The 15,170-nt window shown below is 45.4% G+C and overlaps 1 protein-coding gene across 9 annotated transcripts in view; it reads left to right on the plus strand.

Annotated features, from left to right (window-relative positions):
- CARMIL3 (capping protein regulator and myosin 1 linker 3) overlaps positions 1–15,170 on the plus strand; it is a 155,971-nt gene that overhangs the window by 123,626 nt on the left and 17,175 nt on the right. For all 9 annotated transcript variants that reach the window (XR_012232183.1, XM_073575419.1, XM_073575417.1 and 6 more), the window contains exons 27-28: positions 6,361–6,533; positions 10,166–10,253. Coding sequence is in view for 8 of the 9 variants with exons in the window: in XM_073575419.1 (XP_073431520.1) it covers positions 6,361–6,533; positions 10,166–10,253 (261 nt within the window). In the remaining variant the exon portion in view is untranslated. The remainder of the gene's footprint in view (positions 1–6,360; positions 6,534–10,165; positions 10,254–15,170) is intronic.

Here is a 15,170-nt window from a genome sequence, read left to right on the forward strand (position 1 = left end):
CAGCAGAGCTGCGGAGGGCTGCGTAGTTTCTCGAAGAAGCTCCGCCCACTGCCGCACCTCCTCCGGTCAGCTCCGCCTACATCTGCATGCGGGCTGCGTACCTATCTTTAACATTGGGTACGCAGGCCGTGCGGATGAATGCGGATGCGTCTGCTTGTGTTGTTTTGACGCTGCGGTGACCCGCGTCGAATGCAACGTGTTGCAATTTGTTGCGGTCGCCGCATCGTCAAAACGACGCGTGCGGACGCATCCGCATACATCTGCACGGCCTGCGTACCCAATGTTAAAGATAGGTACGCAGGCCGCATGCAGATGTAGGCGGAGCTGACCGGAGGAGGTGTGGAAGTGGGTGGAGCTTCACGGAGGAACTACACAGCCCTCCGCAGCTCTGCCCAACACGAGTGTGAAACTAGCCTAACTTGAGAGAGAGGAAGCAGTTTTGCCTTGAGGAATGGGTAAATATCACAGTGGCAAGATGTGGAAAGCTCATAGAAATCCATCCAAAGCGACTTGCAGCTGTAATTGTTGCAATGGGAGGCACTACAAAGTACTGACTTTAGGGGGTGAATAGTTTTGCACACTGGCGTTTTCAGTTATTTTGTCCTATTTGTTGTTTACTTCACAATAAATTAAGGTCATGATTGTTAGGCGTCGGGTTTCTCCCTCTGCACAGGAGGAATCCTGAGCCTTGCATTCTGTGGTCTCCCATTCAGTCCCGGCTGCAGAGGAGCCGGGTCAGCAGGAACGTCGTTCCCGGTGCATTGCTTGGGCTGGTGCTGTCGGGTTGGTTGCTGCTGCCATCCCTGGTTCAGCTATAGCAGTCTGCACTAGCCAGCTGCGAGCAGCTCCTGGGACTAGGTCCCTTTTTCGCTGAACTAAGCATGCCCGTGGCTCAACCTCCCATTGGAGTTCAGGGGTCACATGCTCAGGTCCCGTGCATGTTCCGATTGGACCTTCAGGAAGGTCCCGGAAGGACGCTGCTATAAAAGGTTTGCATGGCCGTTCGGCCATGCGCTAGTATAGACAGTATTATGTTCTTGTGTGTGTGAAACATGGATGCATGTTTCAGGTGACTGACTCCTTATGCTTCCCTCCCTTTTGGTTGTGCATGTTATAGGGTTTATCGGAGTAATAGTCAGCGCTTAGTGGTGGCATTGCCTACGTGCCACAGTGCATTCCGTTCTCTGCACAATGTTTTAGCGCCAGTTTGTGTCGTCCAGCACAAAGCACTACTGTACCACATGCACAGCAGCGTCCGTCTAAGTGGCGCCGTGCACAATTAGTGCGCTTTCCAGTCCCATGCTTGGGCTGGTTAGTGGTGTCCGCCAGAGCGGCCCTGCACGCACGTCGTGTGGCCAAAACTTTAGTTCCGTTCTCCTGGCATCGCAGTTGCGGTGCCGCATGCTAGTGAGTCAAGTGGGACTCTAACCCTGCGTCCTTGGGGCAGAGTCCTGAGACTCTACACTAGCGCTCCCTTTGCCGAGTCCTGTGGAGTTAACAGGCTCTGGCATTTGTGCCAGCGACTCTGTGACATAACAGAGTTCGCTCCTGTACACGCCGGGTCAGTGGTTACCCGCCGGTGTTCAGTTAGCACTCCGCCATTACCGAGCAGCAGTTTACCATCTCTGCACCGTGGACCCCGGGTTGCGATCGCACTTCCTTATATTTTATATTTAGTGCAATCCGCAACCTTAACAATGATTCAGAGCTAGTGTAGCTCGAAAAGCGTCGACCGTTGCGCTAACATGTTTTTTAAACTTTACTTTTTCATGTTTTAATCTACAAATAAATGTGATGTTTTATTGAATTTTGCAATTGTTGGATTTTCCACTTTTTTCACATATAAAGAACATGCCTACATCTGTGAACATTTGGTTTTCTTTTTATTGTGAAGCAAACAAAAAATAGGACAAAATAACTGAAAACGACAGTGTGCATAACTATTCACCCCCTAAAGTCAGTCCTTTGAAGAGGATCCTTTTGAGGCAATTGCAGCTGCAAGTTGCTTTGGATAGGTTTCTATGAATTTGTGATGTTTTAATGACTTTTGTGGTTGCTGGATTTTACACTTTTTTCATGGTTCACTTGCTCAGGAAACCAGTCTGAAGCCTCCATGCACCGCACTCTCATTCCAGGCATTTCTCAACCCATTGAGCTGATGATTGCTTCATTGTATCTTTCTGTGTTCTCTAGGGCAGTTTCACACGTCCAGATAATTCCGGTACCGGAGCTATCCGTGTCCGTGTGCATACGTATGCCATCCGTGTGACATCCGTATGTCCGTGTGTACCATCCGTGTGCTGTCCTTGTGCTGTCTGTATGCTGTCCGTGTTTTTGAAAAATTATTTTCAATGTTAATTAACCCTTTGACTTTTAAAAACGCACACGGATCGCACACGGACAGCATCCGTGTGTGGTACGTGTTTACACGGACCCATTGACTTGTATGGGTCCGTGTGATCCGTGCTGTTGCACAAAAACGGACATGTCAGCGTGTTTTGCAGTCCGTGAAAACACGCTGACATCTGCATAGACAGATGTGTCAGTGTCTCCGGTACGTGAGAAAAATTTCACTACACGTACCAGAGACACTGACGTGTGAAACTGCCCTTGCATGAACTGATGCAAACTCTCAAAAGAGAAAACAAAAAGCAAAAAACACAAATATCCTGAACTAAAAGTATAAAATATACTGCAAATAATGCATAAAGATAATAATAATAATAATAATAATAATAATAAGGGTATTTAGTAAACATAATTTTGATCAAAATAATGTACAAGCCATCCCGCCACGTCACGGCAACCCTTGTGGGACAGTCCCTACTCTAGTATTTAAAACCTTTTCACTTGCCAAGTGGCGTGAATGTGAATAAGGGTCGAGCGGCTGAACCACTTGTAACAGCTAAGGCCAGACTGGATGGCTTTCCCAGCTCAGAAAGAGGGCGGTCACACCCATATATGCACTGAATGCACAATGAAATGAATAAAAAACAAATCTGAACTGAGAAAAGTAAGTTAATGTGTATGCACAATGTAAGTGCATATTAGCACATGACCATTAACCAGAGAAAAAAAAAAGCAAAAAACACAAATATCCTGAACTAAAAGTATAAAATATACTGCAAATAATGCATAAAGGTAATAATAATAATAATAATAATAATAAGGGTATTTAGTAAACATAATTTTGATCAAAATAATGTACAAGCCATCCCGCCACGTCACGGGAACCCTTGTGGGACAGTCCCTACTCTAGTATTTAAAACCTTTTCACTTGCCAAGTGGCGTGAATGTGAATAAGGGTCGAGCGGCTGAACCACTTGTAACAGCTAAGGCCAGACTGGATGGCTTTCCCAGCTCAGAAAGAGGGCGGTCACACCCATATATGCACTGAATGCACAATGAAATGAATAAAAAACAAATCTGAACTGAGAAAAGTAAGTTAATGTGTATGCACAATGTAAGTGCATATTAGCACATGACCATTAACCAGAGAAAACAAAAAGCAAAAAACACAAATATCCTGAACTAAAAGTATAAAATATACTGCAAATAATGCATAAAGGTAATAATAATAATAATAATAATAATAAGGGTATTTAGTAAACATAATTTTGATCAAAATAATGTACAAGCCATCCCGCCACGTCACGGCAACCCTTGTGGGACAGTCCCTACTCTAGTATTTAAAACCTTTTCACTTGCCAAGTGGCGTGAATGTGAATAAGGGTCGAGCGGCTGAACCACTTGTAACAGCTAAGGCCAGACTGGATGGCTTTCCCAGCTCAGAAAGAGGGCGGTCACACCCATATATGCACTGAATGCACAATGAAATGAATAAAAAACAAATCTGAACTGAGAAAATGCAAACTCTCAAAAGAACTGAGAAATTCCAGGTTGTGAGGTAGCAAAACATGAAAAATACTAAGGGGGTGAATACTTTTGCAAGCTACTGTAGTTTTCATATGTCAGACATACTGTACATACCAGGGGTTATTGACATTGTCTCATTTGAACTCACTCGGGAAGTGGACAGGAAGTTGCATGTACTTATTTTATAAAGATCTATTATCTTTTTATTTTGGTGGTATACTTTTTTTTACATTTTTGATTGGTGGTTGAAACATCTTTACAAGTATCTGATGGAAATTCCTGCCAGTAGATATCATACATGTCCCCATTTTCTAATTCCGGTTCATAGGGTATATTTTGTAAATGTGACATCTACTGCTAATATTTATGATCGATGTAAATACTTTTATGCCCCAAAAGAAACAACAGTATTGTAGGGGTGACTTTACCCCTACGATAGTTTTGTATTTTAGGGTGGTTTCACATTTGCGTTTAAGGCCACAGCGTCGGCCTGCGCACGGCCGCCGCTAAGCCCCGCCCCCTGCCGTGCCTTCGCTAGTAGCTCCGCCTACGGGCGCATGACGCTGCATGCGTCCTGCATCCCCTATCTTTAGCACTGGGGATGCAGGCCGTGCGCAGGTATGTGTTTGGCGGCGCATGCGTCCTTTTAACGCTGCGCCGAGCGCACCAAATTGCAACCTGATGCGATTGGCGCTGTTCGGCGCAGCGTCAAAAGGACACATGCGCCGCCAAATGCATACCTGCGCACGGCCTGCGTCCCCAGTGCTAAAGATAGGGGACGCAGGACGCATGCAGCGTCATGCGCCCGTAGGCGGAGCTACTGGCGGAGGCACGGCAGGGGGCGGGGCTTAGCGGCGGCCGTGCGCAGGCCGACGCTGCGGCCTTAAACGCAAATGTGAAACCACCCTTAGACCATCAAAAGTATGTACATCATTTTTTCTGGCCAACACGGTACCACGATATAATTTCTATTGTACATGATAATCCAATTAACAATATAATTCCGGTACCGGAGCTGACCGTGTGTCCGTGTGCATACGTATGCCATCCGTGTGACATCCGTATGTCCGTGTGTACCATCCGTGTGCTGTCCGTGTGCTGTCCGTGTCCGTGTTTTTGAAAAATTATTTTCAATGTTAATTAACCCTTTGACTTTTAAAAACGCACACGGATCCCACACGGACAGCATCCGTGTGTGGTACATGTTTACATGGACCCATTGACTTATATGGGTCCGTGTGATCCGTGCTGTTGCACAAAAACGGACATGTCAGCGTGTTTTGCACACGGACACACGGTCCGTGAAAACACGCTGACATCTGCATAGACACATTCATTCGAATGTGTCTACGTGTGTCAGTGTCTCCGGTACGTGAGAAAACTGTCACTACATGTACCGGAGACACTGACGTGTGAAACTGCCCTTGCATGAACTGATGCAAACTCTCAAAAGAACTGAGAAATTCCAGGTTGTGAGGTAGCAAAACATGAAAAATACTAAGGGGGTGAATACTTTTGCAAGCTACTGTAGTTTTCATATGTCAGACATACTGTACATACCAGGGGTTATTGACATTGTCTCATTTGAACTCACTCGGGAAGTGGACAGGAAGTTGCATGTACTTATTTTATAAAGATCTATTATCTTTTTATTTTGGTGGTATACTTTTTTTTACATTTTTGATTGGTGGTTGAAACATCTTTACAAGTATCTGATGGAAATTCCTGCCAGTAGATATCATACATGTCCCCATTTTCTAATTCAGGTTCATAGGGTATATTTTGTAAATGTGACATCTACTGCTAATATTTATGATCGATGTAAATACTTTTATGCCCCAAAAGAAACAACAGTATTGTAGGGGTGACAACTTTACCCCTACAATAGTTTTGTGTTTTAGGGTGGTTTCACATTTGCATTTAAGGCCGCAGCGTCGGCCTGCGCACGGCCGCCGCTAGTAGCTCCGCCTACGGGCGCATGACGCTGCATGCGTCCTGCGTCCCCTATCTTTAGCACTGGGGACGCAGGCCGTGCGCAGGTATGCGTTTGGCGGCGCATGCGTCCTTTTGACGCTGCGCCGAGCGCACCAAATTGCAACCTGTTCTGATTGGCGCTGGTCGGCTTAGCGTCAAAAGGACGCATGCGCCGCCAAACGCATACCTGCGCACGGCCTGCGTCCCCAGTGCTAAAGATAGGGGACGCAGGCAGCGTCATGCGCCCATAGGCGGAGCTACTGGCAGAGGCACGGCAGGGGGCGGGGCTTAGCGGCGGCCGTGCGCAGGCCGACGCTGCGGCCTTAAACGCAAATGTGAAACCACCCTTAGACCATCAAAAGTATATACATCATTTTTTCTGGCCAACACGGTACCACAATATAATTTCTATTGTACATGATAATCCAATTAACAATATAATGAAGTGACCAAGTCATTTATTACTTTGTGTGAACATGGCTCTAATCCATCCTTTCTGACTTTATTCAGAACATTGCAGACACCATGTGGGAGGCTACTCAGGATCTATTCCCGGGAGCAGCGCGGGATGAACAACGTGGAGGAGCAATGCTCTGCAGGCTTCGAGAACAGCATGGACTAAGTCCCCCCCATATACGTGATATGCTTAGACAGGTGGGGAGTGAAATACACAGTAAGCTGAGGTGAGTGACAGCACTTACAACAGGCAGGAATGGCAGACTAAGGGTATGTGCACACGTTGCGGATTTGTCTGCGGATCTGCAGCAATTTTCCAAGGGATGTACAGTACCATGCTATCCTATTGAAAACAAAAACCGCTGTGCACATGCTGCGGAAAATTCTGCGCGGAAACGCAGCGGTTTATTTTCCGCAGCATGTCAATTCTTGTTCGTCTTTACACCTATTCCATTATAGGAATCCGCAGGTGAAAAAACGCAGGTGAAATACTAAACGCAGGCATTTTGACCTGTGGATTCTGCAAATTCCGCATGGAAAAATCCGCACACGAATCCGCAATGTACCCTGAACAAAAAGCAAATCATAGTTTACAAAAGCTGTCTTTTCTTAGGCCTCATTGACACACCTGTGTTTAAACATGTATGTGAAAAAGCAGTACAGATGGAATCAGGGTTTTCCATCCGTGTCCATTTTTACTTCAATATTTTTCCAGTATGGAGAAAGAAAGAAATTACAAAGCTTTTCCTATACATCGCAGTGTTAAACTGCTGTACGTATTTTTCACAGACCCATAGACTTGCATTGACTCTCGTCAGCCGTGCTGCCAGAAAAAATGAGGACATGTGCATAGCACCATAGATTATAATGGGTATGTTTGGTATCTGTGAAAAAAACGGATACCACACGTACTGGGAACACGGAATGTAAAGTAAAAATTGGGAGTAATTCCCAAAACTAGGCAGGGGAAACATTGGCAACCTAATTTGCTTTGAACAGCTCTCCTTGGGCTGTTAGCAGCTCTATTACGGACCTCTTGTATTATGCTCATAGACACCACAACAGATAATATCGGCCTGGTAAATAATGCTTGATGCTGGAGGGTAGCTTCAAGGAATCTGAGTTCCCTGCTGCAGCCCTTCTGTTATACCTGGCGTGGAAAAAGGGGCAGTTTCAGTATCCGCATTTTATGGTAGGAAACTACTAATAGAATTATTTAAAGGGGTTTCAGAAAACCCCTGTCCCGATGCAGAAATTTCTTTAAAAAACGAACTTGTCTTTATTCACCCTCCCCAGGTCCAATGCTGAGTTTCTGCTGCTGTTTGCTATTTTCTGTAACACAGTAATCACATCGATAGTGCTGCAGCCAATATAGACCCAAATACACATTAGATGGTTGGCCGACCCGCCAAAATCAACAGGTTCGTCTGACAGTCTAATGTGTATGGGGGCCTCCCAACAGCTTAAGTCGGGGTTGATAAGGATCTGGCATGTCCTATTTTGGAATACTCATCCTTTTGCTCTCGGCTAGTTAAACCACTGTAAGGGTACCGTTACACTTAGTGATGCACCAGCGATCCCGACAACGATATGGATCCCTGGTGCATCGCTAAGTGGTCGCTAGTGAGCTGCCACACAGGCAGATCTCACCAGCGACAAAGCAGCGGTCGGGGGTCGTTACTTACCTGTCAGACGAGGCGATCCTGACGTCCTCCCGCCCGTGTCCACGCGTCGCTCGTCGGCGCCACAGGAAGCCCAGCAGGAAGCGCCCGACGAGAAATGATCCAGGACTTTCTCGCGTGACCAGCGATGAGCAGCGGGGGAGCCGGTCGGAGGTAAGTATCACACATATCGATATCGCTAGCAATATTGCTGCTGCGTCACAAAATCGGTGACATAGCGATATTGCTAGCGATATCACTATGTGTAACGGGGGCTTAAGACAAGTCTGGCAGTGGCTCCTTCATAGAGAACTCAGTAGCTACAGACAATAACAGACTCTGGAAGAAATGGCAGAACACTCAGCCCTGTACTTGGGATCGTGAATAAAGAGCAGTTTATTTTTTTTCTAAGAAGCTGCGTCTAGGCACAGGTGTTTTCTAAAACCAGAAAACTCCTTTAGGCTGTGTGCCCACGATGTGATTTTTAAGCGTTTTTGCAGCAATTTTCGGCGCAAAAACGCTGCAAAAACGTTTAAAAATTGTGTACAGAACGCCCCCCATGCATTCCTATGGCATTTCGCACATGCTGTGCTAATGCTGCGCTTTTTTCCGCGGCGGAATCGCATCGCAGAAAAAAATCGCAGCATGATCATTCTTTTGTGCGGAATCGCAAAGAATTGCCGCGATTCCACACCCATAGGAATGCATGAGAATCGCTTACTTCCCACATGTGGCTATGCCCACCATGCGGGAAGTTAAGCGTCTCATGTGCGGTTGGTACCCACGGTGTGGAGGAGAGGAGACTGTCCTCCAGGCCCTGGGTACCATACCCCTGTAAAAAAAAGAATACAAAATAAAAAATCGGGGTATATTTACCTTCCGACGTCCCGTGCAGCATTCCCGGCCTAAGCGTTCCCAGTAATGCCTTGCGGCAAGGTCCTGTGATGACGTAGTCTCGCATGACTCTAGCGGTCTCGCGAGATCGCTATAGTAACGCGAGACCAACGTCATCACAGGTCTCGCAAGGCATTACTGGGAACGCTGAGGCCTGGGATGGCAGCGCAGATGGCAGATGGAAGGAGTCCGGTTTTCAGTGTGCGTTTTAACACGCAACGTGGGCACATAGCCTTAATAAACTTTAGTTGCTCCAAAGGTGGAGCTTTAATTAACTAATAACTAAGTATTATTTCTACTTAATTTTCACAACAGTTTTAACACAAAAATATTTTGGGACAGATTTTCTGATCAAAATGTACCCAAATACTGACACTCATGGCATGTGGCACATTTATAAAGTGCTCTATACACTTTTTGTGCAATGCTCGACAATGGGACTCCGCTTAAGCTGCACCGCCGTGTGCCTAAAAATTCAGCAAAAGAAGAAATAGAAGTGAATAAAGATGTGCATCAAGTCCATCAAGTTCAACCTATAGCCTAAAGCCCCCTTTACACACTGCGATATCGCTAGCAATATAAAGTCACCGATTTTGTGACGTTGCAGCGATATTACTAGCGATATTGCTGCATGTGATACTTACCTCCGACCAGCTCCCCCGCTGATTATCGCTGATCGTGCGAGAAGCTCCTGGACCATTCCTCGTCGGCCACTTCCTGCTGGGCTTCCTGTGGCGCCGACAAGCGACGCGTGGAGCCGGGCGGGAGGACGCAGGATCGCCGCGTCTGACAGGTAAGTAGCGACCCCCGACCCCTTGCGATGTCGCTGGTGAGATTTGCCTGTGTGGCAGCTCACTAGCGACCACCTAGCGATGCACCAGCGATCCTGACCGTGTCATATCGCTGGTCGGGATCGCTGGTGCATCGCTAGGTGTAACGGTACCCTAACAAGTGGATCCAGAGGAAAACAAAACCCCTTTGGGCAGATGCTAATTGCCCCAGATTAGGGGAAAAAATCTTTAATTTGTACTTTATGTTGTGTCAACAGTTCTGGAAAAAAGTGTACCGTATGTATAATATACCATAATTATTAAGGCTCTGTACACATAGCGTTTGTGGTTCACATACAGTGCATGAAAAATCTCATAATGTATACCCTGAAAGTAATCCCCCACCTGTTATACATCACCCATAGACTCTGATGCTAAAGAAACGTATGCCAGTTGGTATATGATTCTCAGTACGACTGAAATGGTGTTATGTGGTAAAACTGAGTAATATTGTTACATATCCTGTCATTCCAGAGCTGCACAATTGTCCCTCATGACACGACTCAGTAATTCTGTTTTGGAGCAAGTTCTGCAGGAAATGCAAAGAACACATAGAAAACTGGTAATTATACATAATAGGCGGGCCATGATGGGATGGGACAGAATAGTAGACCACTATATGGAAGCAGATTAAAGGGGTTGTCCACTACTCTGACAACCTCTTCTATGTTTCCCCCAGTAAGGCCGGGGTCAGACATGCGAGAAACTCTCATGAGTCTTGCACGTCAGTACCCAGCACTGCCACCGGCACTCGGGACCGGAGCGTTCAGCTGCATAGAAATACACTGCGTGCAGAATTACAAGGCAAGTTGTATTTGAGAGGATTCTTTTTATTATTGAACAACAACTATGTTCTCAATCAACCGAAAAGACTCATAAATATCAAAGCTTAATATTTTTGTAAGTTGGAATGTTTTTTTTAGATTTGGCTATCTTAGGAGGATATCTGCTTTTTCAGGTAACTATTACTGTGCAGAATTATTAGGCAACTTAATAAAAACCAAGTATATACCCATCTCACTTGTTTATTTTCACCAGATAAACCAATATAACAACACAAAATGTAGAAATAAACATTTCTGACATTTAAAAACAAAAAAAAAAATCAGTGACCAATATAGCCATCTTTCTTTACGATGACACTCAAAAGCCTTCCATCCATAGATTCTGTCAGTTGCTTGATCTGTTTACGATCAACATTACGTGCAGCAGCCACCACACCCTGACACTGTCCCCAGAGGTGTACTGTTTTCCCTCCCTGTAGATCTCACATTTTATGAGTGACCACAGGTTCTCTATGGGGTTCAGATCAGGTGAGCAAGGGTGCCATGTCATTATTTCTTCTTCTTTTAGACATTTACTGGGCAGCCACGCTGTGGAGTATTTGGATGCATGTGATAGAGCATTGTCCTGCATGAAAATCATGTTTTTCTTGAACGATACCGACTTCTTCCTGTACCACTGCTTGAAGAAGGTGTCTTCCAGAAACTGCCAGTATGTCTGGGAGTTGAGCTTCTCGCCATCCTCAACCCGAAAAGGTCCCACAAGTTCATCTTTGATGATACCAGCCCATACCAGTACCCCACCTCCACCTTGCTGGCGTCTGAGTCGGAGTGGAGCTCTCTGCCCTTTACTGATCCAGCCTCGGGCCTAGCCATCTAGCCCATCAAGAGTCACTCTCATTTCATCAGTCCATAAAACCTTAGAAAGATCAGTCTTAAGATATTTCTTGGCCCAGTCTTGACATTTTATCTTATGCTTCTTGTTGAAAGGTGGTCGTTTTTCAGCCTTCCTTACCTTGGCCATGTCCCTGAGTATGGCACACCTTGAGCTTTTTGATACTCCAGTAATGTTGCAGCTCTGAAATATGGCAAAACTGGTGGGAAATGGCATCTTGGCAGCTTCACGCTTGATTTTCCTCAATTCATGGGCAGTTATTTTGCGCCTTTTTTTATCAACACGCTTCTTGCGACCCTGTTGGCTATTTGCCATGAAGTGCTTGATTGTTCGGTGATCACGCTTCAAAATTTTGGCAATTTCAAGACTGCTGCATCCCTCTGCAAGACATCTCACAATTTTTGACTTTTCAGAGAGAGTCCGTCAAATCTCTCTTCTGACCCATTTTGCCAAAGGAAAAGAAGATGCCTAATAATTAAGCACACCTTATATAGGGTTTTGATGTCATTAGACCACACCCCTTCTCATTACAGAGATGCAAATCACCTGATTTACATAATTGGCAGTTGGCTTTCAAGCTTATACAGCTTGGAGTAGGACAACATGTATAAAAAGGATGATGTGATCAAAATACTCATTTGCCTAATAATTCTGCACCCAGTGTACATGCAGCCACACACTACGGTCCCGAGTGCCGGCGGCAGTGCTGGGTATTGATGTGCGAGACTCGTGCGAGTCTCTCACATGTCTGACCCCGGCCTAAAGTAATAACACCTATACCTTTTGATGCCAGTGCCTTTTCAGCAGTATCGGCGCTGGTTTCATTCTCCTCTCTGATGGATGGAATTGACATTCAGAGGAAGGGAGAGAGCAGCTGCAACTTTCACTTCCTCCGGATATCTGGATATGTCCGAAGGAGGGAACAGTGAAGCCAGTGTTGATTGACCACAGAGATCACATGACATACCAACGTCATGTTAACCCTGTGAGAGTCAGTGTTGACATGGCTGGAACATCACTGGCACCGGAGGTGAGTATAGTCTGAGTATTGGACAATGCCTTTAATCATATACGAATCTAAAGTTTATCTCTACCATCACAACCATTTTTTTCTATTTTGTTTCAATGCATTTTGAATCACAAATTAGGCAACTTTCATTGTAGTGCTATAAAGCTTAAGTGGACATATGTGTCTTCATGATAAAAGGCAAAAAAAACCTAAAACTAATTCCTGTGTGGTCTAATCCTGCCATCATAAGTCTTCCATATTTCATCAGTCCCTTACATTCTGCTTATATACTAAATAAATGTCAGTAAGAAATAGAAGGGGGACCAAAAACTGACTGCAAGATCTGACTGCAGAGTTTGTTTGTAGTCTGTTACCATATAGACACATATTTGTGAGAATATGAGCTCTATACACAAAATGGTAAGACATTTTTACTGAAGACCTGAAGTGCTTTCATTGTTCTAAACTAACCCCACAGACCAACAGACTATATCCAAGGTGGCATTATAAGACAAGGACTGTTTAAGAAAGGCAGTACTGAGCATATGTTAGGGTAGAATGGAAACAAAATCCTGTCAGTAGTATTTATTATCTTTGTTCAATACTCTTTATAGTTTCTCATCTTCACTTAAATCTGTGAACATTTCCTAATACAATTTAGGATTCCTTTATTTCTTTATTTTCCTTTCCCATCATTATCTATTTTACGTATAATTACAATATTCAGTTCTGTAGAAAAAAATCTTTCCTCGCACATTTTAAAGGCAATCCTTTATCAGGTTTCTGCCATGTAATCTGAGAGCAGCATAATATATTGGTCCCAATAATGTATCACTCACTGGGCTCCTTAGGGTCTCGTTACACATAGCGACGCTCCAGTGATCCCGACAACTATACGACCTGGTAAGGATTGCTGGTACATCGCTACATGGTCGCTAGTGAGCTGTCAAACAGGCAGATTTACTAAACGACGCAGCAATGATACTGCGATCCGTATAACGACCTCGGCGGTCGTTGGGACCTTGTCACACAGCAGCTATTCTGATGATTCCCGCCTGCGTCCCTGAGTTCTGCGTCGCCAACGAGGTTGCTCGTTGGCGTCAAACACAGCGATGCATGCTGGCAGCGGGACACCAACGATCAAAAAATGGCCTTGGACATTCAAGCACAATCAGGGATATCACAGCGTGGGGCCGGTCACCGCTATGTGTCACACGTAGCGAGATCGCTGATGAGGTCCTGTTGCGTCACAAAACCTGTGACGTTTCAGCGATCTCGCTAATGATCTCGCTATGTGTGAAGTACTCCTTAAGGCCCCATTACACATAACAATGTCCCAGCGATCCCACCAACGATCCGACATGACATGGATGGGATCGTTGGGACATCGTTAGGCTGATCGCTGGTGAGCTGTCACAAGACAGCCCTTCCATCGATCAGGACCAGCGAGCAAGCTGGTTTCCAACGTAAACATCGGGTAACTAAGAGCCGCACTGGTATCCAACGTAAACATAGGGTAACTAAGAGCCGCGTGGCTCTTGGATACCCACTGTTTACCCTAGATACCAGCGTGCGATACCACACACAGCGATATCGCTGGAGAGATCGCTGATGCGTCACAAAATCAGCGATCTCACTAGCGATCTCGCTGTGTGTGACGGGGCCCCTAGTGTAGTTTTTGATAAAATCATTGTTTTATCAGCAGGAGATTATCATTACACTACTAGTAACCTGCTGCCAGGCAGTCCTCTATATTCGCAGGTATAGATAAATAAACACTGTCCTCTATATTCATGAGCTCCATATAACCCCGCCCACACCACTGATTAGCTGCTTTCTGTGTACACACTATACACGATCAGTAAGCTGACAATCAGTGGTGTGGGCAGGGTTACATAGAGATCAAGATTCAGAGAACTGCTAGATCTGCCGCAGATAAAACAGGGATTTTATCAAAATTACAGCAAGCAGTCCAGTAAGTGGCACAGTGCTGAAATCAGGGTTTAAGCCCCTTCATTATGCTGCTCTAAGGCTAGTTTCACATTTGCATATGGAGGAGCTGTGGAGGGCTGCGGACTTCCTCTGTGAAGCTCCGCCCCCTGCCTCCCCTTCTCCGGTCAGCTCCGCCTATGTCCACATACTTCTGCATGCGGTTTGCGTACCCTATCTTTAACACTGGGTACGCAGGTCGTGTGGATGTATGCGGATGCCTCCGCATGTGTCAGTTTGCCGATGCGGCGACTCACGTCGAACGCAACATGTCGGAATTTGATGCGGTCGCCGCATCGTTAAAACGACGCATGCGGAGGCATCCGCATACATTCACACGACCTGCGTACACAATGTTAAAGATAGGGTACGCAGGCCGCATGCAGAAGTATGCAGAGGTAGGCGAAGCTGACCGGAGGAGTCGCGGCAGGGGGCGGAGGAAGTCCGCAGCTCCTCCATACGCCAATGTGAAACTAGCCTAATAAGGGGTAGCAGAACCTGGTCACAGAATTCCCTTAAGTATTGATCTCTAATGGACAAAGTACCAAGGCCCACATTAGTAGATGCCAGTTTTTGTCTTAATCTGAGCATTAAGAAGTTGCTAAATTTCTCAGCATTTGTTGAGCTTGAAATGTGTCCTGGATAAGTGGGATTTGTCTTCAAGGTATGGCAGTGATCTCTAAGTGTCAGACTGTTTTATTAAAAGAAAAGCCAGAAATTTGTGCAAATTTTGGATCAGTCTTTAACTATTCATAGCAGGTATGGACTTTCTTTTATAATGTTTTTTCACTGTCTTAAATACAC

This window comes from Dendrobates tinctorius, unplaced genomic scaffold, assembly GCF_039654945.1.
Source record: "Dendrobates tinctorius isolate UK_male_01 unplaced genomic scaffold, ASM3965494v1 ptg000044l, whole genome shotgun sequence".
In the NCBI taxonomy this organism is placed as follows: Eukaryota; Metazoa; Chordata; class Amphibia; order Anura; family Dendrobatidae; genus Dendrobates; species Dendrobates tinctorius.